The sequence below is a fragment of the Barbus barbus genome (assembly GCF_936440315.1).
Source record: "Barbus barbus genome assembly, chromosome: 4".
Taxonomy (NCBI): Eukaryota; Metazoa; Chordata; class Actinopteri; order Cypriniformes; family Cyprinidae; genus Barbus; species Barbus barbus.
In genome coordinates, this window is record NC_136732.1 from 17,839,687 (window position 1) to 17,862,306 (window position 22,620).

The window sequence follows — 22,620 nt, forward strand, 5'->3', positions numbered from 1 at the left end:
GCAATCACAACAGATGATAAAAAGATGGCCAGCAGTGAAAAGATCTGAATGATCTAAAAATCAATAAGAAATAGCCTGAAATTAAGTGATTTTGCTTTAATGTTGCCATTGCTCCACTACCACTCCTCATGCAATGTTAAAGGAAAGCAAGTGGCCAACTGAAAGCTTTTAAGGAAACTGCAAAATCAATAGCACTCCACTTGAATCCAGCTGTGCTATAAACATATAATTAGAGGAAACAGAGACTCATGGCCAATCATATACAGTATAACCACTCTGTAGCACATTTAACATTAAGAGTTTTGGTGTCTATGTGTCTATCACCATTTGTTTTGAATGTTTTGCATTCAGCCAGCCATTTTGTTTCAGATTTCCTCTTGCACTCTGGTTTAGTAATAAAGGCAAGCAGAGACAAGATCACTTTGAGCTACAGGCCAAAGCAAACACACAAACTACACACACTTAGACAGCTGCTTTTTTCAAATAAAACCAATCAACCCCTAACCTTACCCTAAGACTTTACTTATTTAGTTTATTTATAAGCCATTTCCCTATTTTAGGGTGACCTAGTTAACTTCAGCAGATATGTTTCAGCTATTTTGACCCTAAAATAAGGGTAGGTTATAAAACACACTTATTCACACAATATGTGCCTTAGCCAATCAATCAACATTTCTACAGTATGTAAATATTCGAGACAATTCACTTCAAGTCGTTTAGCTTCATAGCGTTCCCATAACTCAAACAGTTATGCGTGGCACTAACAATGCAAAGGTCATGAGCTCAATTCCCAAAGAAGGCCATCAATTTGGACAGAAGCGTCTACTAAAACTGGAGAAACAGGATGGAATTGGGCACTGGAGGAGTGGAAAAAGAAGGAGAGGAAGAACGAAAAATAGGACTACTTTAAATCCAGTAAGTCTGATTCAGCCACAGACAACTAATATTGTTAGGCTGACCATGGGAGATTCCAGCATTACCTAATGCACAGACATGGTTCACCAGACATAGGAAATTAAGTGTAAGACCAGTGGGGTTGTGAGTTATTAAGACATTCTCCAACATTCCCATCAGTCTATTTTAATGGTGTCTGGATACTTAATCAGTTTCCTTGTTAAAATAACAACCACGTGCAGGATAGAGCGAGCAAATGATGGGAAGAGAGGAAGAGAGAGAAACCGGGAACTAGATGGAACGGTATTCTGAATACACCAAGAAGAAAAGGAGAACATGAGAGTCAATAGGGCTTACCTATGAAGGGAATTGATGCGAGGGATTCATCCTCTATGGATAGCGGTGGTAGGTTACCATTCGTACGACGATGGGAAATAGCACTCTCCGCTTTGGCAGGGGGCTCCGTAGGATCAGAGGTAAAGAGCAGTGGGTCACTGGAGTCAAGTGCTATGCCGTAATGTGGATGTCGTAGGGCATTCGCACCCCTTCGGCCAGTGGGTGGTTTCTGCCTCAGAACCACTTCCTGTGTCTGGGCTTCACCTGTTGCTTCCCCTGCCCCTCTGTCATGATTAGTGGGTCGGTAACTTCTGTCTTGTCCTTCAAGGGGTGTGGGAATAGCAGTTGAAGAAGAGGTGGCTGGTGGAGTTGGGGAAGGAGAAGCCGAGGGTGGAAGCCCCTCTGGAGGATTGGTTTTGGTTGTAGGGGTCCAGAGGTGTGGGCCTGTGTAAGAGGGGTCTCTGAATGACTGGGCTTGCTGCAAGATACGGCCAGTCTTCCGGTTGAAAGAGGGGCTGTAGCTACGATAGCCAATCGGCTCCTTATCTAGACTCTGGCAAGAAGGCAAATGTCTTGCCTGTGGAGCTGCCTGCTGTGGTTGTGGAGTCTGAGTCGAGTGTTGGTGCACTGCGTGTGTGAGGTTTGGATGCTGAGGGGTGTGTTGGTGGTGTGACTCACAAGGTCCGCCACGTCTCAGATAGCTTTCAGTCCTATTTGGAGGATACTGGACCCAAGTGGATCTTTCGAGTCGTGGTGAGAGTATCCCCACAGCTCGGTCGAGAGTTTCCAGTGAACGTCCCGAATGTCCGTACCGGCTTGTGAGAAGGTTTTCGGAGGACTTGCGCCCATAGGCCACTGAGGATGGGTGCTGTCCATAAGCATGCTCACCCCGCCAGTCTCCCTGGTTCCAGTGGGGATCGGTGTATGCTACCGAGCTCTGCTGAAGCAGCAGTAGTGTGTCTTGTGATGCGCTGTGGGGAAAACCTGCTTGCTGCGAACGCCTGGCCCTTCCAATATCACGTAGACGGTCCTGTGAGAAACTCCTGTGGCGTGGGTGCATGGAACGAGAATTTGATCGCTCTCGTTCCCGTTCCCGTTCCCGCTCCCGGCCTGGTACCTGGCTGTAGTACCAGTTGGAAAGGGCTTGTTGGGTGTGTTCGCTGCGGCTGGATGGAGGTGTTGATGTTGACTGAGAAGGGCTGGCCCAAGGTGGGCTTTCCTTGCGGCCTCCGATGTGCCCCACGTTGTGGTTGGCGAGATGAGCATGATGCAATGGACTCATCATCCCTCCTGAGGAGGAAGATGATGAATATGAGCGTCCTCTCATTTGTCCGGTTGCCTGCTGTGTCCTCTCAGTCATTCCATACTGGATCTCCTCAGTTCGGTGTGCAGGGCTACTGTGACCAACACCTCCTGGCTCACAGGTCCTGCCCTCGGCTGCCCAGACGGCATTGGAAGCTACTGTCCGGTTGTCAAGGGGCAGAGAGGGACCAGACGAGGAGCCGGGCCAGCGGCTCCAGTTGTCCAGCTGGTTTTGCCCCATGTGTGAAGAAGCTGGGGCAGGGCTGGGGGGGTACCCCGCAGGAGGCTGGGTCTTTGTACGTGGAGGGTAGAGGACAGGGGGTGGTGGAGGAAGATTCTGGGCCTTTCCTGTATATGGATTGTTCCCTCTTAGGTAGGCATCATGGGAATATGCCTGAAAGAGAGAAATACAACTGTTTAATTCTAAAGGAACATAAAGGGGTGACATAAGTTCAAGAGAGTGAGAAAGGGATCAAGGAGTGGATGTAAAAAGTTCATAGAAAAAAAGAGAGATAACATTACTATTACATACTGACCATGAGACACTATTACTCTACTGATCATGTGACTGTCATAATACTGAGTTTCAGTGTAGTACTAGCTGATTTAGTTTTTCAAACACCAAAACTGGCTTATCTAAAGATCTCGATAAATAAAAGCTGATGATTTATAATAATTTTCTAAAATTATCTAAAAATCATGAGGGAAAAAAAAGGAAATCATTGAGAGATTCATGAGAGATTCACCACAACGTAATATTTTTTTCTAGTAAAAAAAAAAAAAAAACCTTTGAGACAAAAACAAAATATATTTTACACAAATTATGTTTCTAATTTATTTAAAGAGATTCAATAATTTTTTAAGAATTGATTTAGTTTTAACATTAAATCTCTCTGGATATATTATAAATGTATGTGATATTTAGATTCATGGTTAAAGTAAGAAAAATACATAAGGAAAGGATAAGGATAGTATAAGAGAAAGTTAAAACTTAATTCACGTCATATTATAAGAAAGGTAAAACCACCTTCTAAATTAAATTTATCTTGTTTTAAGGATGTTTAAATAGAAATATGAATAAAATACTGATTTTGAAAATTATTTGTGCAGTATAATGTTATAAAAATGATAAGACATCGACTCTACAACCTCAACAACTTGCACGACCCATACAGTGTAACTGTAGAGAGGATGTCAAGCTGACCAGAGGCACCAGCCCTCCATCAACACTAACACAAACTCGACATGTGCTACATTAAGAATTTATGATAACAAAACAGACATGGCTGGCTGACGAAACGCTGTCCGGCTCCAGGCAAGCAAATTGACTAAGATAGCATAGCATAGTACATGCAGTCTGCTAATACATGCAAATACAACCAACACAGAAAACCGAAACTCACTAAAAGAGAGAAACATTCCCTAAAGCTCCAATGTGTCAAACGTCTCTCGTTTTCTTTATAGCGTTCCCTTTAACAGCTTAAATTTACCTCTTAGGTCCTGATTCATGCTTTTTCAAGTTCATGTCTCGTTGTCACGTCCCTCTGTTATTCTCTATATCTCTTTTCCTCTTTCTGTCTATGGTGAGCCCTACCCAACCCAATGCTCTTGAACTCCCTCCTTTCTCTCTCTCTCTCTCTCTCGTTGTCTCTCCACCCTGTGGGAGTGTGGGAGGGGCTACATAACTGATGATGTCATCTCTGGAATGTAGCTGATGGGGGTGTAAGGAGGGGTGTGTAGAGAGACAGAGAGAAGGAGAGGTAGACATGGGGGGAAGAATAGAGGAGTAAGAAAGAGTGGGGTCTCTTAGGAGGCTATATGGGGAATTCGCTTAGTATGAGTGCCCTTGTGCAAAGATTCATTCGAGTGTGTATAAAGCATATGTCTGAATGTGCCGCACAAGTGCATAAAGGTTTCCCTTCGCCTTTAGTGAGTTGCATGTCCGATCATGTGGGCAACTGGGTAATTTGTACACTGAAGAAAATATGCGAGTGGGAATGTTTGTGCGCTGTGTGAAAGAATGCATATGTGTTTGTGAGTTTTTGTGTGGTAATCATATGACTGTCTGCATGTTTAAGACATGACTGATTCTTGATTTCTTCCTTGGAAATTCTTCAAAAATCCTGCTGAACCAACCTACTGCTATAATATAAAATATCAGATTTGTCAAACGTCAGTTCCTGTGTCTATAAGTGTGAGAACTGTGTACACACCTCTGAGGGTGTGTGTGGGTTTACTAGCTTTACCTCGGAAAACCAAACTAGACCACAAAGTTACCTAAATTCTATATTCTACAAATGCAAAATGTTCACATCACAAAACACTTTTTATTCAGTATTTTTGATTTGTCTCAGTAAAAATATCATAAAACATATTTTTACTTGAAAACCAACATGGCATAAAATATTATGACAAATATTAAAATTATAAAATCAAAATAAATTAATTTAACAAATTTAATTAAAGTTAAATTAAAACAAAAATAAACCTAAATCATGAATCATTCTTTCCAAAACAAGTCTTAATTTAAACAATTTAGTAAACTGATCTTATTTTATGGATGTTTTACTGGAAAACAAGACTGTAAATGTTGTATAAATGCTTTGTTTTCCTTTACGGTTTGGGTTCATCTGGAGTAGCGTTAATTTCAGTAACAAAAACTCAAAAAAATTAAGCTGACAACCTGTTTTTTATAACCGACATAATTTAAAACTAACTGTATAAACAGGAAATATCGTTGACAAAAATTAGACTAAAATGTAGTTTAAAAAATAAAAACACTCTATATCTTAATTTTCTATTTTCTTCAACAACAAAAAAAAAAATAGGAGAAAAAGAAAATGTGGACCTCCATGGGGTTGCCAGATGTCAAGAGTTTAAATCCACCTATGAGATACTCTCTTAAAAGGACACATTTTCTTCCCTGTGTTTTATTTTGTCTTCAGAACGTGGCAACCATTCACACAAGCTCTCTCTTACACAACAGAAAAAGCGCCGATGAGCTGAAAACATCAACAAGCATATAAGTTACAGTTTAGAAATCTCCATTGAGATATTCTGCTCAAATGAAAGAATAAAGCAGCCAGTCTGTGAAAAATCAGGAACCTAGATGAGGTAAAATAAACCATGTGCATGGGCTGGCACTCTTGATTTGTGCTTATTGGTAAAAGTGAAATAATTCTGATAAAATGATGACAACAATCATGATCAGTAATAGTGACTGTAACTTTGTAAATAATTATGATTATCAGTTTCACCATTATGCAGTATGACTAAAATGCGACTATGTTTTAATTGGCTAAAACTAAACTAAAATTCCCAGACTTTTAGTCAACTAAAAACTTGAGTAAACAAAAAACAGGACAGGTTGAATAGATTTTTTTTTTTTTTAAAAGGACACTTGACACAGGACTATGACTAAAACTAAATAAAAAAACAGCTTACTTTATTGAAAAATAAAATAAAATGAAATAAAAGTGTATGGCATGCACTTCTTAAGACAACGAGGTAAATGAGTGGGTGTCTAAGACAGAAAGAGTGACAAAGTGTGGCAAAAATGCTAAAACGTACACTTACCAGCTGCAGCACGTCCTCATCCTTTGGCATGATGGAGAGCTCCAGTACACTCTCACTGCAAAGAGAAGACAAAGACAACCAGAGAGCATGAGATTCAACAGGAATATCTACAGTTCATAGGACTTACAGTGACAATGGAACAAACTCTCCATTAAAGGTTTTGGGTTGAGCACAAAGACAACCTTCACACTGAGGTCAGTAGTAACCTTTTTAAGTAATGCATGTAATCGTCCAGACAGCAAACACTGCCTGAGGTCATTCTGTTATGTAAAACATATGTCACAAATTCCACATGAACAAGACTCGTGTGAAAATGTTTAGTTAGGTTCTGCTCCTTCAACTTTTAACTCAACAATCCAAACAATGCATTTACATGCATTTACTTCCCAGGATAGATTTGGAGCTGTAGAAGAAAGTGCTTTTGAATAGATGCTGTTTGACTTGAGAAAGCTTACCTGTTCTGAATCAGTGCAATGACCTGCGAGTATGTCTTGCCCAGCACACTCTCTCCATTCACTTTAACCAGCCTGTCTCCTGCAAACACACACACAAAATAACACACTTATTGTACGACAAACATTTAGAGCAGGGCTTCCCAACCTTTTTTGCCTAATGTGCACAGCCCCATCAAGAAGACTCAAGTAGCCCTTACAAACCAGAAATATGTTCCTATAACTGATATTATACTGGAAGTCATTTTGCAGAAACATTAATATTATTATAAGTCACTTATTACAAATTAGCATATACATTACCGTTTAAAATTTTGGGCCAGTAAGTTTTTTCAAGAAATTGATCAAAACTAACAGTAAAGTCATTAATGTATCTGTAGTGTTTTATTTATCAAACAATCCTGAAAAAATGTATCATGATTTCCACAAACACAGCACAACGGTTTCTGAAATTGATAATAACGATACATGTTTCTTGAGCAGCAAATCAGCATTTTAGAATGATTTCTGAAAGATCACGTGACACCGAAAACTAAAGATGCTGAAAATTCAGCTTTGCCATCACAGGAATAAATTACAATTCAAAATATATTAATACACACAAAAACTATTTGAAATTGTAATAATATTTCACTATTTTACTATGTATACTGTATTTTTGATTAAATAAATGAAGCCATAGTGAGCAATAAGAGACTTGTTTCAAAAGCATTAAACAATCTTACCAACTCCAAACTTTTGAACAGTAGTGTATTTTTTGCTATTAGTATCAATCACACAAATGTACAAAACTTATATTAAACACTATATATTACATAATATTACAGAATTACATGTATTTTCCATTACCCATTCATTTCACAACAGGGTTTAGTGATTTTAGCATTCTTTACATAGTGAGAGCGAGCGAGCATGTGCATTCTGTTCAAATAATAAAGATTAAGTAGACTCATTCCATGTGTTCACTTTGTTTTCCTTAGATCTCTGGTGTGTTTTGGGTTCATGTCAGGGTTAGGTTATGGGATCATCTCCACCAGCGGCGGTTTGTCAGAGGAGTCAATGAAGGCTGAACCTTCTATCCAGTCATAACCAATCATATTAAAATACATTCATCAGAGGTAGTGCATGATCTGTTGCACCAGGTTCCACGGAAAACTCTATTATGAAAAGACATTGGAACACTCATCATGTTTGTTTATGAAATATTATCCGATTATGCTGTCAGCTACTCTCAGATCCATGTCACAAATTGTATGCATTCCATTGACTTTACATCAAGATGATCACATAAAAAGTGTATGGTAGCATAGTTAATGGCAACAAATATGGTAAATATACTACAATCCTGGATTGTATTGGACACTTTAAAGAAAGGAGGTAAGAAGGACATGCCAAACATACCCTCATTGAACTCAACTACTTTTTCCTGCCCTGGAAGCAGCCAAGTGTCTCTCTCACACAAACCAAGAGATAATGAGTCACCTTCTGTCACACTGAAAGTGTTGTGTATGAATAACAAACCATAATTCACCAAATAGATATACTGCTCTGTATAAGATTCTCTCTCAGGTTCAGATTTATTCCATTCATAGAAATCAACAGAAGAAAGACTGAATGCAGTGAGGGCACAGTGAATGGCATTTAGGTGACATGATTAGTCACAGGAAGCATGACATATCTGCACTTTAAATATGTCTTAGTACCGAGGCACATTCCTATAAATCTGTGACAGGCTCTAAAGAAGAAACAGACTACTATCATTGAGTTAAGTGGGTAAGTCATAACAAGAGATCACATATGAGCTGGGTATAATCTTAAGCTAAAATCGTTTCTCATGTACACACACACAGCATGTACATGTCTACAGAATGAATTAAAGTTTTCAGGAATGAAACCATGAGTAAACTCAACTTCCCATTGAATTTCAGGGTTATGTGTGGTGAGGGTTGCACCGCCTAGATTACTTAGTAAAATGAGTAGTCACTAGTATTGAGGGTGAAATGATTAATGCACAGAAAATGTCAACAACTCTGACTGTTGAGTCAGTGAAATAACGATCAAAGCCTGTTCACAAACAATAACACAAATTTGGTCCAGCTATCATATGGGCTGAATGAAAATGCAAATCCACTCCCTGACAGTAGGTGGCTCTTATAGAAAAGCAGCAATACAGGCATTACCCCAGTATACAAAGCACTAGGCCTACACATCTTATCAGAGACAAGAGACCTGGTTCTGGATTCTTTCTCTGATATTTACTGTATTACTATTACAATTATAATGCTATTTTGTATAATAGTACTTATTACAATACTATTTCATAATAACAGCAGTTTGTGAGTGCCACCAAGTCATAAACTTATATGGGCATGGGACCAAAAAACGCCAATCTTATTGGTTGGCTGGTTTTCTTTGCAGTGTGATGGAAATTAGAAGCTCTCTCTGTCAGACTGAGGAGCGTAAACATTTGTATCAGTCTGAACAGAAATATTAACAGCCATTCATTCAGATTCAAATGTATTGCACCAAACATTCAGTCTGATGCCATGTAGTTTCTATGAACATATCATCACACTCTTTTACCTGTACATAAGCCAGCCTGGTGGGCGGGGCCTTTCTCCCTCACACTCTTAACGAAGATGGTGTCCATGGGCTCCAGACGACTCTGATGCAGCCCTGCATCAAACACACACAAAATATACTTCATAATTCTTACAGAAGGGGAAAAGACTGAAATTAAATATTGAAAATCGAGGATTCAAAATCTAATTCAAACTTGCATATAATCAAAGAGGTTGTAGTTTTTTTTTTTTTTTTTTTTTATAATATATGAAATATTTAATGTTCTGCAATTTCTAGGTCACTAAAAGTGAATTAGTGACAGGTGAAGGTCACATGTTCTTCTTCCACTGAAGCTCAATATGCTCTTTGGATAATTTCAAGTCATGCTGGATATCAAATGCTTTTTTTTTAAATATATGTATTAAAACTGTCCATTTATTCATCAGGCTCAGTTCAACAAAAGAAAAACTAAAATACAAATCACAAGGTTGGATGCAAACTAGTGCTGCTGTCATTAAAGCAAACATGGAATACTGAATAAAACAATTTGACATTCATGTTAATATTTAAAAATGCTGTTTTATAATTTTAGAATTTGTAATGAAAAAAATAATCTATTTTAAATTACAAATATTCAAAATAGAATTGTTTCACTGGTGGACTTTTAGACCTCACTGTAGGGGTGTGCGATATGATGATTTTTGATCGTGGACGATAAAATTGTCTCCACGATCTGCTTTTGAAGAAATATCGTAGTATCGTGCACATTATATCAAACACAGTTCTGGTCTCCGTCTATATATAGCTGTACAACACGACATACAGCAGTAGAGTTACTGTGACAGGCCACTGCACTTATTCGCGATCGCAAAAGTACATTATTTGCACACAAGCCTTGCTGGTTAAATGTTTCATTCGCGCGCTGGTCTGACGTGCGCTTGTTCTGAGCGCATACACCTGAAGCACGGACACTAAAAAGCCTGTCTAACAGCGCCTGATTACTCAACTAACTTATTTTTTGCGCTAATAGTGTCAAAACACACAAGGTTTACATACAGACTCAGTTGGGTATCTCTAAAATAAAAGTAAATAGTTAAGAGAGAAACGGATGCGTGCCTGTTAGATGCGTGCAGCTCTTAAAGGGACAGGACACTAAACATGCTGTCGACTGTCATTAAAGGGATAGTTCACCCTAAAATTTAATTTCTGTCATTATTTACTCACTCACATGTTGTCCCAAACTTCTATTAATTTCTTGTGCTGAACCCAAAAGAAGATATTTTGAAGAATGAGGGTAACCAAACAGTTGCTGGTCTACATTGACTTTGATAGCAGTAAAGAAAAATCCTATGGAAGTCACTGAGGACCAGCAACTGTTTGGTTTTCCACCTTCTTCAAAATAGCATTTATGTTCAGCAGAAGAAAGAAACTCATTCAGGTTTAAAACTACTTTTGAGTAAAGGATGGTATAAAAATAAAACATTATGACAGAATTGACAGACAGATGACAGAATATTTATTTTTGGGGGGAACTATTCATTTAACGTCAACAAAACAACAAAACGCAAAGAGAAAAATCACTCACTATTCTTGACTGAAAAACTTTAATACAGTTGCTTTAGGAATCAGTCTATCTAGTGTTTTATTTTTATATTTGTTCATTCAATTTCATTGAATGCTCTGCTAAATACACCTATTGTACCTGGAAATAAAGCACTGTTTGTTTTATTTGTATATTATGTGTATTTGTAATGTGTATCTTTGCTCTTATTTTTTAATAAGAAAGATAAAATGATGACAGATTTTTATCTTCGCCCACTTTGGCCTAAATATCTGCCATGTCTTTTGTTTTGTTTTTGTTACCTTGAAAGGCTTTGTCTTTCTAGTTTGGCTGTAATGCTCAGACAACTTGTAAAACCAACATGACAAAGAATCGTGATAAAACCGTGAATCGTGATATTTTTAAAAAAAAAATTGTGATATGATATTTTTCCCATATTGCCCACCCCTACCTCACTGTACAGACACACAAAAACGCACACATTCACAGATGTTTAGACTGGCACTGTGGAATGTGTTTTGCTCATACTGATGCCAGTGTCTCATGATGGCATGATAAGATGAGGACAGATGGTAATAGTCAACAAACAGGTTGAGGTAGTAACGCATAAACTGATCTGGGAACTGTGTAGCATCAATACTGGTCTTATATCATCAGATGATCTATCGCAAGTGGCTTTCATTCTCAGCTCTTACACAAATCTCTATGATCTGAAGCTACAGTGTGTGTAGATGCATGTGTTTGCTTGTGCACCTCTACATCAGTCATTGGATTTTACTTGCATTGTAATTGCCTGGGATCCAGCAGTATGTCATTATGACAATATGTAAAGCACAAGAAGACATTAGGGCTCAACTTTCTCACTTCAGATCTGGACATCTGGATTTGCATCTTTTTTCATATACAAGTACTGTGACATATCTTTTTTTTATATGGAAATAAGAAAACATTTTCATATGTCAGAACTTGCAAATTATACGGCACACATCTCATATCAATCATGCTCCTTCCTGTAATCCTGCTTAAACTGGACTGATCTGAATGCAGATGGGCTCCCTGATTGTGCAAGAATGGAAACTTGCTCTAGGAGGCGCCATGTAACCAACATCTGTTTCCCTGATCATTGACATTGCTTCTGCCACTAATTCATCTCAGATCAGTCCCTGATGATAATCTAAGTGATAATGTAAGCAAGAGGAAGAAACACAAGTCATATGAAGTTTAGTCAATGAGGGGGTCAAATGATAAGAAATGAGCTTTTAATGACTGCAATTCACATGATGTGTGAACATAAAAGAAATATAAATGTTAGACTCACCCTTTCCATTCCCGTTCTCTTCATCCTAACAGGAAACAATAAGAAGAGAGTTAGATCATAGCAAAATTACTACATGACCTTAAACTTAATGGTTTAATGATCTTTAATATACTTTACTCCACTAATCGTATAATAGAAATGACAGTGGAGTCTTGGAGTATTTAACAAATTATGCTCATCAAGCCTTTTAAAGTTGTTGTTTCACCCCCAAATATATATATATATATATATATATATATATATATATATATATATATATATATATATATATATATATATATATATATATATATATATATATATATATATATATATGTCATTTTTACTCACTCTTATATCACTTTTAAAAAATATGACTTTCTACTATGGAACAAAAAGGAAGACATATTAAACAATCATGCTAGCCACTCATTTCTATGCAATTACAATAATGAGGACTGAGATTTTAAACCTTCAAAATGGACATAAGCTATTAAACAATCTATTATTAATAATATTTATTTTGTATTATTATAAAATAGTAATGTTATATATAATAATAATAATGTTATATATGTATAATATATGACGTATAATGTATATATAAATATATTATTATAATTACCAATTTATACTTTTACGCTGCTTATTTGTCACTAAAAAAGTGGCCAAGATTTTAAGCATTCTTAAATATGCAAAACATGAGAAGAAAGTTTGGAACAACATTAGGTTGAGTAAATGATGACGGTTTTCATTTTTGGGGGATGAATTATACTATTTACGTCTTTGGTGTGCAAAATGAATTAGAAGTCAATAGTTATCCTCAGAGTTATGCATCATATTAGGCACCAACAAAAAACAAAAACAGGAAATCAATTTGGTTTGATCTCTATCATGGAACTGATATCGACACTGAATCTGTCCCAGCACTAGAGGTCAGCACTGGGAAAAATGGAGCACTTTAGCAGTGAATGTGCTGCTTTTAGCCACAAACACACATAAACACACCTCCGCATGAACAAGAGCCGCAACAACATTAATCTTTCCATCTGTGCAGGAAATGACATAGTCTTTATAATATTCACTCTGCATCTTTATTTACAACAGACACAGTTTACATAACACATGCACAGCCTTCACAAAATAACCAGACTGCAAACCAGAGGCTCAAATCACACACGCACGCAACGCTGATCAGGCAGTTTAAAGTGGGCAGCCCAATGTTTAGTCTGCGCTGACTGGGCTCATTCCTTACAAACTCACACAATACTGAGGCTTTGCCGTCCCGGGAGAAAGACAGACAGAGGGGCAATCAGAAGGGTAGAGACTAGAGTGACGGACAGTGACCACAACTTTAAGGTTTATAATCAACATCCAACCCACAGATCAAAATGAAAGTCCACGTGTGCATTGACTTGGAGCTGGTGGGGTGACAGATGGAGAGTGCCACACAGTCATGTGACCACGTGGAAACTGGGAACAGTGAATGGACCACAACACATTGTCCCAGCAGCCCTGGTACGGCCCGGACCAGCCCAGAGCGCGTGTGGTACCAGTCAAACACAAAGTAGGCCTTTTGAGTAGGAAAGCAAACAGCAGCTTCTCAGAGAAGAGATGTCATATCCAATCATAATGGGACTTTGTTTCTCCAACATCATGTACACACACACACCGTTTAAACTTCTGTAGCCTGTTCTAAATCGGCAAGATTTATTTATTTATTTTTATTGTTTGAAGTCTCTTATTCTGCCTGAAACTGCATTTATTTGATCAAAAATACAGTAAAACAGTAATATTGTGAATTATTATTACAGTTTAAAATCACTGTTTTCTATTTCTATGTAATTTATTCCTGTGATGGCGATGCTGAATTTGTAGTCTTCAGTGTCACATGATCATTCTGATATGCTGATTTACAGCTCAAGAATCATTTCTTATCAATGTTGAAATATATTTTAGGACTCTTTGATGAATAGAAAGTTCAAAAGAACAACTTTTGAACAAGAAATGTAACATTATAAATGTTTTTACCATCAAACATTCAAATGGTAGTGTAGGTCCTATTTATAATATATATATAACTGATAAAGATACTTTGTCTCATGCTTTCAATAGGCCTACATTTCTACATTTAATAAGACACTTAAACGTGCACTGAATATATGTTCTGTGCAGCAACAATGTAAATTGGTTTTATAGAAGTAAAAAAATATTACTAAATATGACTGAAACAAGTTGACCATATTAGATTACATCAACAAAAATAATTAAGTGTCAGATCAGGTGAAACGCTCTTTAAAAAATAAAAAAGTAAGTTACCTGTATATATCCACATTTAACATGGTGAACAGAACAAACAGATGTCAGACATGATTAGATATCTCACGGCTTTCCTTATATAAGCCCTTGATATTTTTGCTCTAATTATGATGCAAAACACAATTAATCTCTGCTGAACTGTTTCTTTCAGGAGCTAAAAGGAAAACTGATGCCACTCTTGTTCTCTGTGAGGTGAAGTCCTTGGTGGACCAACTATTGCTTTTATGGCCTATAGTCCCTTAAAACAAAAAGGATTTTAGAGTCTGATGCCATCAATATTTTTTGAGCCCTAATATCATGCAAAAGGCTCTTCATTACAGAGTGGTTAATTTTTCAGATAAAAGGGTTTGAAGGCTCAATGAGCACAACTTAAATACTCTTTGCAGTTGAGAGACAAGGATGTTTTATTTCAGCTGTTTATTGACTGTAAGTCAGGGCTGTCCACATTTTGTAGCCTGATTTTGTGATAGTTGGCAGAAAATCCTCACCTTAAGACTGGTGTGCAGGGCGGACTCTGGCGGGTAAACGATGAAGTGACGTAGTGTGAAGCCAAAGCCCTGAGAGTTCTTATGGAGCAACAGTGTACGTGGACCCTGCCAGGACACACCCAACCCATCTGCCCCGCTCCTGACCACCGGCCGAGGGTTCTCACTGGATGAAGAGATCCCATCTCTCCGCCCCTTAGCCTGGAGGAAACACAGAGAGATAGCTGTAATTAGACATTCACCATTCATTCATTCATTCATTCATTCATTCATTCATTCATTCATTCAGTCAGTCACTCAGAATCAGAATCAGAATGAGCTTTATTGGCCAGGCATGTTTACACATACAAGGAATTTGTTACAGTGACAGAAGCTCCACAGTGCAACAGAAAGACAGCAACAGGACCGGACACAGATAATAAAAGAATAATATACAAATAGGCAATGTACAAAATAGCAGTCAGTCAGTCGTTTAGTTCAAAACTATTATTCCAATGGGATAACATATCACACACAACACTGCATCTAATGCAAATTAAATGCATCTGTGTTGACAAACAAGTCACATTTAATGTGATAATTGGAGAATACTCTTGGCAGATGATTGCTAGAAATAACACCCTGTTGTTCTAAATGACCATTCCCAACTGTTTTGGATCTGTCCGTCTACTTACGCCACCTGTGCAAACAAGACGTGGGCATGTGAGGAAAAGTAACCAAAAGGGGGAGGGAACTGGAAACATCTCTCCACATTTGGGAACCATGATGTCATTTTTATGATGTCAATATTCTGTAAGGAATTCTTAGAGGCCACTAACAGAAAAGAAAAGAATAGCTTTCGTAATAAGTATTTAACACATCAGGGCTACGTTTCCCAAAACCATCATAAGCATCATAAATTGATCGTAGCTCCATGGGTTTCAATGGGTCTACGTATGATGTCCTTCAGCTTACGATACTTTTTTGGGAAACGCAGCCCAGTTCACTAAAGAGTCCTTTTGATTGGGACAAAACAGGTCGCAGACGTGGAGTGGGGTTTCATTTGAAAGGTGACATCATCATTTCCCTCATTTTGCAAGAAAATATCTATTTTCTCTTCAACATAAAATCAACAACCTCACCAGCCCTGTGGTTTCACTATTACAGGAAGTCCAGTTAGGGCAGGAAGTTCCCTAAGAATGGTGCCATAAAAAATTTTTTTTTTTTTTTGGCACCTCATTTTATATAAAGCAGACATTTGCTTCTTAAATGTCTCCTCTTCACCCCGTTACTCCTCACATCTCTCTGCACTCAGCAGAAGTCATACTCTATAATCCAGCGGTCCTGACTCTGACCGCAGCCTCACCCCCTCTCTGCTTCTCACTCTATTTCTGTCTCACACGCTGTTTTCATTTGGCTGTGCTTATGTCTGAACCTTCTCTTTTTCACTTGCATTCTTACCAAATAGCACGCATGATCACACACATACAGACAAATGGTGATGCTGCTTTTAAACAGCCCTCATATTGTGTGGAATGATGTAATGTTTTTATTTATTTAGTTAAAGGGATCGCTCATCTAAAAATGGACACTCTGCCATCATTAGCTTACTCTCATATCTTTTCAAAAGCTGTATGACAGTCATTATATGGAGAAGAGCAGCAAGAACATTCTGTTAAACGTCTAATATCTACTTCAGTTTTATGGAAGAAAGTTATACAGGTTTTGAAACAACATTTTATTGGGTGAATTATCCCTGTGAGTATTTTGAAATAGAAAATAGACTAATCTGTGGAATGGAGCTAAACACTCCACATTAAACAGTCTGAAAAAAATAGCAAAAATATTTCATAAACAATTTACATGAGAAGCTAATTTGCATAGATATTGCAAAGACATTAAGGCTCATTTTCAGAGAATGTATCTTGTATTAAATCTCTTGTCTTTCTCCACTTAAATCCGTGGGATCTTTCTGCAGAGTTCATGCGCGCGTGGGCCTGCTCAACGGATTAGACAGACAAATAAAAGTGAAAGACACAATAAGGCTGTGTAAGTGACAGGATGAATGTACAGAGGCATGTGTGAATTCCATAACTTTTACTGTTAAGCCAGGACATGTTCAGACAGAGACGGAGAGGCTAGCTTTAGAAAGAGAAAGAGAGGGAGAGCTTCATCTCCAACAGGCTCCAACACGCAGGTTTCGACCACAAGGTTCCTCCCAGCACTGAGAATACCAAACCCTGTTATTACCCCCCAAGAAACATACAAGTGTACACATAAACACATGCTGGTCACCTTATGGTCCAGCAATGTCCATCCATTTAATGTATTAAACTTTCCCTTCCGTTCTGTTCTTGTCATGTATGTTTCTTCATCACTAACATTCTAATGGATTGGAAACGTGACTCTCCAAGGAAACCAAGCACTCAAACAAGTCATCTGTTTGACGTCAGAGAGACCTCCAAGAACACTTACTACATTTCCATTAGATTAGAAGCTTTTGAGAAGTTTACTGACATGTTGCAAGCCAGAAGAAGTCCAAAGATACAATGGCATACAACAATGTCCTTCATATCACATCTCAGAGAGAAAAAAACAAAAAAAAAAAAAGAGTAATTTCAAGGCAAAAATATGTGAACAATTGACACGAGAAGCAAAACTATTAAAAAAATTAAGAGATTGTCTCTTAATTATTTATTTCATGCACCACTGTATTTTCTTGCATTGCATTATCCATAAAAATCACAAATTATTTCTTAGATGTATGCTTAAATACCCAGGTATGCAAAAATTATTATCTCAAAATAAATTTTAATAAAAAACTAAACAAAATTATCTGTATATATGTCACACTTCATGGACTTTTGTGTTTGTTTTCATTTCATCCCTCGTGTTCCTTGACCTAGGTTCTGTCTCCCCTTAATTGTGTCATTTTGTGCAGGTGTGTCTTGTCAATTATCCTCATTTACTCTCCCATAAGTTGTGGTCAGTTCAGTGTCTCTTTGTCCGGTCTCGTCAATGTGTACGTGTGTATTCAGCCTTCCTGTTGTGGATTACCTTGTGTGGATATATTAAAGACTTTTACTTTCATCTTCGTGCGAGTTCATTATACACAGAACCATGACAGAATATATATATATATATTTGTCTGTCTAACTATGCGTCAGCCAAATTAATAAATGCAAATATCGTTGAAATCATACTAGTAGTACTAGCGTAGATAGCCTAGTGGGAAGAGCACTGACATATAAGCCTTTGTGTTATGGGAGTCCCAATTTTGAATCCCAGCAAACTACCAAAAATAAATCTAAAAAAATAAGAATCATAGTAGTGTTGTGCACTAGAATTACACCCTTATGACTTCTGCTCAACATCCAAAATTCATTCAGCCCAACAGTTGGGTTGAGCTGATGATGGGTTAACACACACCGACACATTTTTCTTAGAGGGTGAAATGTTTCTAGTGTTGATTCAGGGTAATTTGGTCATAAATCAGGGAAAGAATTGGAAACTAAATGTGGACATTGACTTAAGAATGTATACTGCTAAATGCCCTCAAAATACCTCATTTGATGAGTGTTTTATTATGTCTCCAGTCCTCTAAGTTTGCAGGCTATGCTCACACACACACACACACACACACACACACAGTCGCCAGAAACAATACACTGCAAACAGCTGAGTGTGGGATCCTGCTGAAAAGTTAAGCGTAATTAATGTTGAGTGTTTAATCCCTGACACCCTGCCCTATGACTGCAACACACACACACAACTGAGAAGAGGTGTGTGTATGTGTGTTTAAACCTGTCTGTCAGCTTTTTTAAGTTCCGCTGGAGCTCCGTTAAACAGGGTTTTCCACCTTTATAGCAATGTTTGAATCCAGGATAAAAAAATAAACAGAACTGCAGGGAATATGAATGAATGTACTTGTATCCAGCAGAGCGAGTTCAATATCAACATAATTTTAATATCAAATAGACATTGTTTATACTCTACATAATTGTAACCATATAATGACAATACAATGTACTAAATGGACATCTTCTGTGGCGCATATCATAGCATGACCTTTAGAATCAGTGTTATTTTAGTAATATTTATAATATTTATTGCTTTATAGTTGTTGTTTTTTTAAAGATTTGTAATTAGCTTTTATTTTTACATCAGTTTTCAGTTTGAGTTATTTTTAGTCATTTTTCTTCGTTTCTTAATTGTAAATAGTTTTAATTTCTTTTTATTTCAGTTTTAGTTTTAGCATTTCAACTTAAACTTCAAATTATTTCAGTTAGCTGCAAAGGCAACATTTCAAATGAACAGTTTCATAAAATAACAGCTTTAGTTAACGATATTACAGCTTAAAATAAGCTAGTTTTACAGTACTGGAGTGGTATGTCATAGTGGCTAAAGATTTGAATTGGTGACTGAAAGGTTGTAGGTTCAAATGTGATATATGAGCTTTCACTGTTGTGCCCTCGAGCAAGTAATCTAAACCTATGTCCAGGGGGATTGTCCTTAAACATACAATAAGTCACTTTGGGCCATGGCTGCTAACTGACTACTTAACTATTAGTGGTCCAAGCAGGTATTTGAACTGACATTCTTATTATTTAGTCAATTTAGTTTAAGGTAGTCAAATTCTACCAACAGGGGGCACTATAACAGAAAAACTGATAGCCCTGCGACTGTTTGATTGAGAAATTTAAAATTAAGTCTGGTGTTTCTTTGCTACAAATTCTAACATATTCTAACTAAAATATCAACAATTTCTGGATGAATCAGCTAACAGCCAACTAAAATTCACAAATCAATTATTTCAATAGTAAATGGTAGATGTGTATGAAATTTGGTACGCATATGCAGATAGCCTTAATGAGGCTATGTACCAAATTTTATGGCAATTGACCCTTCGGAAAAACCCGCCCTCCTTAGTTACAGTTGCTATGTCTGACAAGCCATGCCGCTCTCACATTATACATCATGTTCCCATATATTGAAAAATACATTGCGGAGCAAAGAGGACACTGACAACATGGACAGAGCAGGTCACTTCTGGTATGAAACATTCTGGTCTCAGCTTTACAATTTTGTAATTTTGAAGAAATTCAAACAATAAATACCCTTTTTTGGCACTTTAATGTGTCGTGACAGATCGCTGTAGCACCTGTTGTTTATTTCAGCCGAGGAAAGATGTCAATACACACAATTTTTCAAGTTTAAGTCCACCGAAGATAATCTATTCTCCTGTCTGATTTGTTTGTCGAACAAAATGGAGGATTCTGCGTTATGATTGATCAGATCGCCTGTCAATCAAGCTATTTGCAAAGGGTCAATTGGCCATAAGTTGGCGCAATAATGGGCAAGTTTACACACAAATTATAACAGAGATTAGTATTAAAATTCCTGTCCTGTCTGTCAGTCGTTTTGAATTTTACAAAAAAAACTATTTTTTATTATTTGTCCCGTCATTGGTTTGATTCACATAAAATGTGGTGTGTATAATCTAGAGTGCATCCTGACAAAATGTTCAATAACCCTACAGTGCACCTCTAGCACTGTATATTTTAACACAGCCTTGCTAAAGGACACCACCTGGCAAACTTCTGTCAGCCTAATAACCCAAGAGAAACACACAGCTGAATGACTGAACAAGAAAACTAGAGCATTAAGTCCTACAGTAAATCTGAATGAACCCAAGCAGCTTCATTTAAATTGAAACAACATGGCTCCTTGCCTTCATTTGCAGATCAGAGTCTGTCCCTTCTAGAAACATTTTCCTTTTCTGCGATGGGAAAAAATGGAAGGGTTCACCTCTGAATGGATTATGATGGTTGTTCAAACATGGTGAGGCACAGTTTGCTTTTTTAGGAGGACATGGAGCAGTTAACCCAACTGAAGGAGCAGTCCGACCACACATAGTTGAAAGCGGCTGATTTTGGTTTGGGTTAGCATCTCATATGAGCATATGTCTGGCCGACAGCTGTTTACGTTTATGTACAAATCTGAAGAATATGGCATCCCATTCCACACTATTCCGTCCTCACATGACAGAACAATCACAGACACAAACAGACTCCTATATACACAACAGTCCTAGACATTCTCTAACTATATCGTATAATCTAGGTGCTTAAAGCAAAAACCACACCAACCAATCAGTTTAACACACACACAAACATACACAGTCACCCGAAGGGCTTTTATAACCCATTATCTGGTGCCTTTACTTTCTAATTAGTGTATCTGACCTTCCACAACTATCTCTATGGTTAAAGTTTCAGACAAGAAGTAAATGCAAGTAAGACGCATTCACAGAAAAGTTTTTTTAAGACCCAATATTTCTCCCAGAAACTGACCTTTTACAAGAGCATTTTTTCCAAACCTTGTAAAGACTAATAATCATATTAAAAATATATCAAATATTAAAATATAATGCTAAACAATATCATGTAATTCTAATGTATTTTTGTCCATTTTGGGCTTTTATATATATTGGGCTTTTTTGGGGGACTTTCAGTGGCATTTTTGCTAGGGTAAATTTCTAACCTTAATGATAAATAAATATAAAAGTCTTTCAAAAGCATTTTAACATGTATAAACACACACACACATAAATAAAAACAGCTTACCATACAGGTCTGTGAGGGTCTTGGCAGTGCTCTGCTGGCATTGATCCCATTTGTGCTTTCAATAGTGTCATTTTGGAGGTTCGAAACGTTTATTTGTGGTGTATCCCCGTGTAAAACCGCCACCCAGATACAGCGAGGTTCTGGAGAGCTGCAGTCCACCCCTACCGCATCCTGAAAACACCAATCCTTACCCCCCACACGCGGGCACACTGCAGGCATCGCCAACGGCACCTGACCCGCTGACCACATCACACATCAACACGCACGGGAGTGTGCAAGGGCTCACAAAAGGATGAGTCGCAATCACAAATTAACCATTAAGACCTTTTGATGTGGCAAAAAAAAAAGAATCTGATAACCAGAAATAGGGAAAAGTTACAAACTAGAAAGATGCTTAAAGATGTGTCCGTTCTCTCCCAAAGAGAGGAGAAATTCCAGATGTGGTTTCTGTTGAACATGCCCAAATCTCCTCATATTTCGTTAATCCATGCTGGTGAAACTTCTTAAAGGATTCCGGAGTTAAACTGATAGTTCCATATCACACCGGTGAACTCCACACCTCCCATGCTCACGCACACACACACAGACGAGTGTTACGACCACAGAGGCATATCCAGAAATGGGAGTGATCCAGGATGTGGCCACATACCCCTGTCTGGCAGACCCAGAAATGTGTGTGTGTGTGTGTGTGTGTGTGTGTGTGAGGCGAGCACGTGGCAGTGCTGGCAAGATGTAGATCCAGGGAAGCCGGCTGCAGGATGGGAAATTTAATTAAATCCAAGTTTTTACGCATCAGTTTCCTCCTCTTTCTTTGCTTCAGTCTTTTTTTTTCTTATATTCCTTCACTTTCTAAACCATTCAGCTCATTCAGTCTTTCTCTTCCCACTCTGTCATGTCTTAACAAACTCTAAACTCTGGTTCTCTGTCTCTATGAGTGGGCCGGCCCTCCTGATTTTCTTTTGCTTGCTCTCTCTCTCTCTCTCTCTCTCTCTCTCTCTCTCTCTCTCTCTCTCTCTCTCATTCATTCAGGTGTCTTTCCCTTTATCACTTCTATCCCTTTGTCTTTCCCTTTATCACCTGCCTGTATCTATTTGCTGCTTACCAGTTATTCTTTATCTCACTTGCATACTCTCATATGCCTATTTCTAATCTTTTCAAATGACCCACAAAATCAAACCAGAATTTTGTTGCTTTCAGTCCATGTCTGTTACCTTTTATAAATACTGATGAC

The 22,620-nt window shown here is 37.7% G+C and overlaps 1 protein-coding gene across 1 annotated transcript in view; it reads right to left on the bottom strand.

Moving 5' to 3' along the window:
* Positions 1-21,638, bottom strand: part of LOC306864494 (rho GTPase-activating protein 23-like) — a gene marked incomplete at its 5' end in the record, with an annotated part of 42,891 nt that extends 21,253 nt beyond the window's left edge. The window contains 7 exons of the mRNA XM_079408536.1: positions 1,252-2,926; positions 6,109-6,163; positions 6,564-6,642; positions 9,144-9,236; positions 12,002-12,026; positions 14,788-14,985; positions 21,390-21,638. Coding sequence (XP_079264662.1) covers positions 1,252-2,926; positions 6,109-6,163; positions 6,564-6,642; positions 9,144-9,236; positions 12,002-12,026; positions 14,788-14,985; positions 21,390-21,638 — 2,374 coding nt within the window. The remainder of the gene's footprint in view (positions 1-1,251; positions 2,927-6,108; positions 6,164-6,563; positions 6,643-9,143; positions 9,237-12,001; positions 12,027-14,787; positions 14,986-21,389) is intronic.
* Between the last annotated feature and the right edge of the window lie 982 nt (positions 21,639-22,620).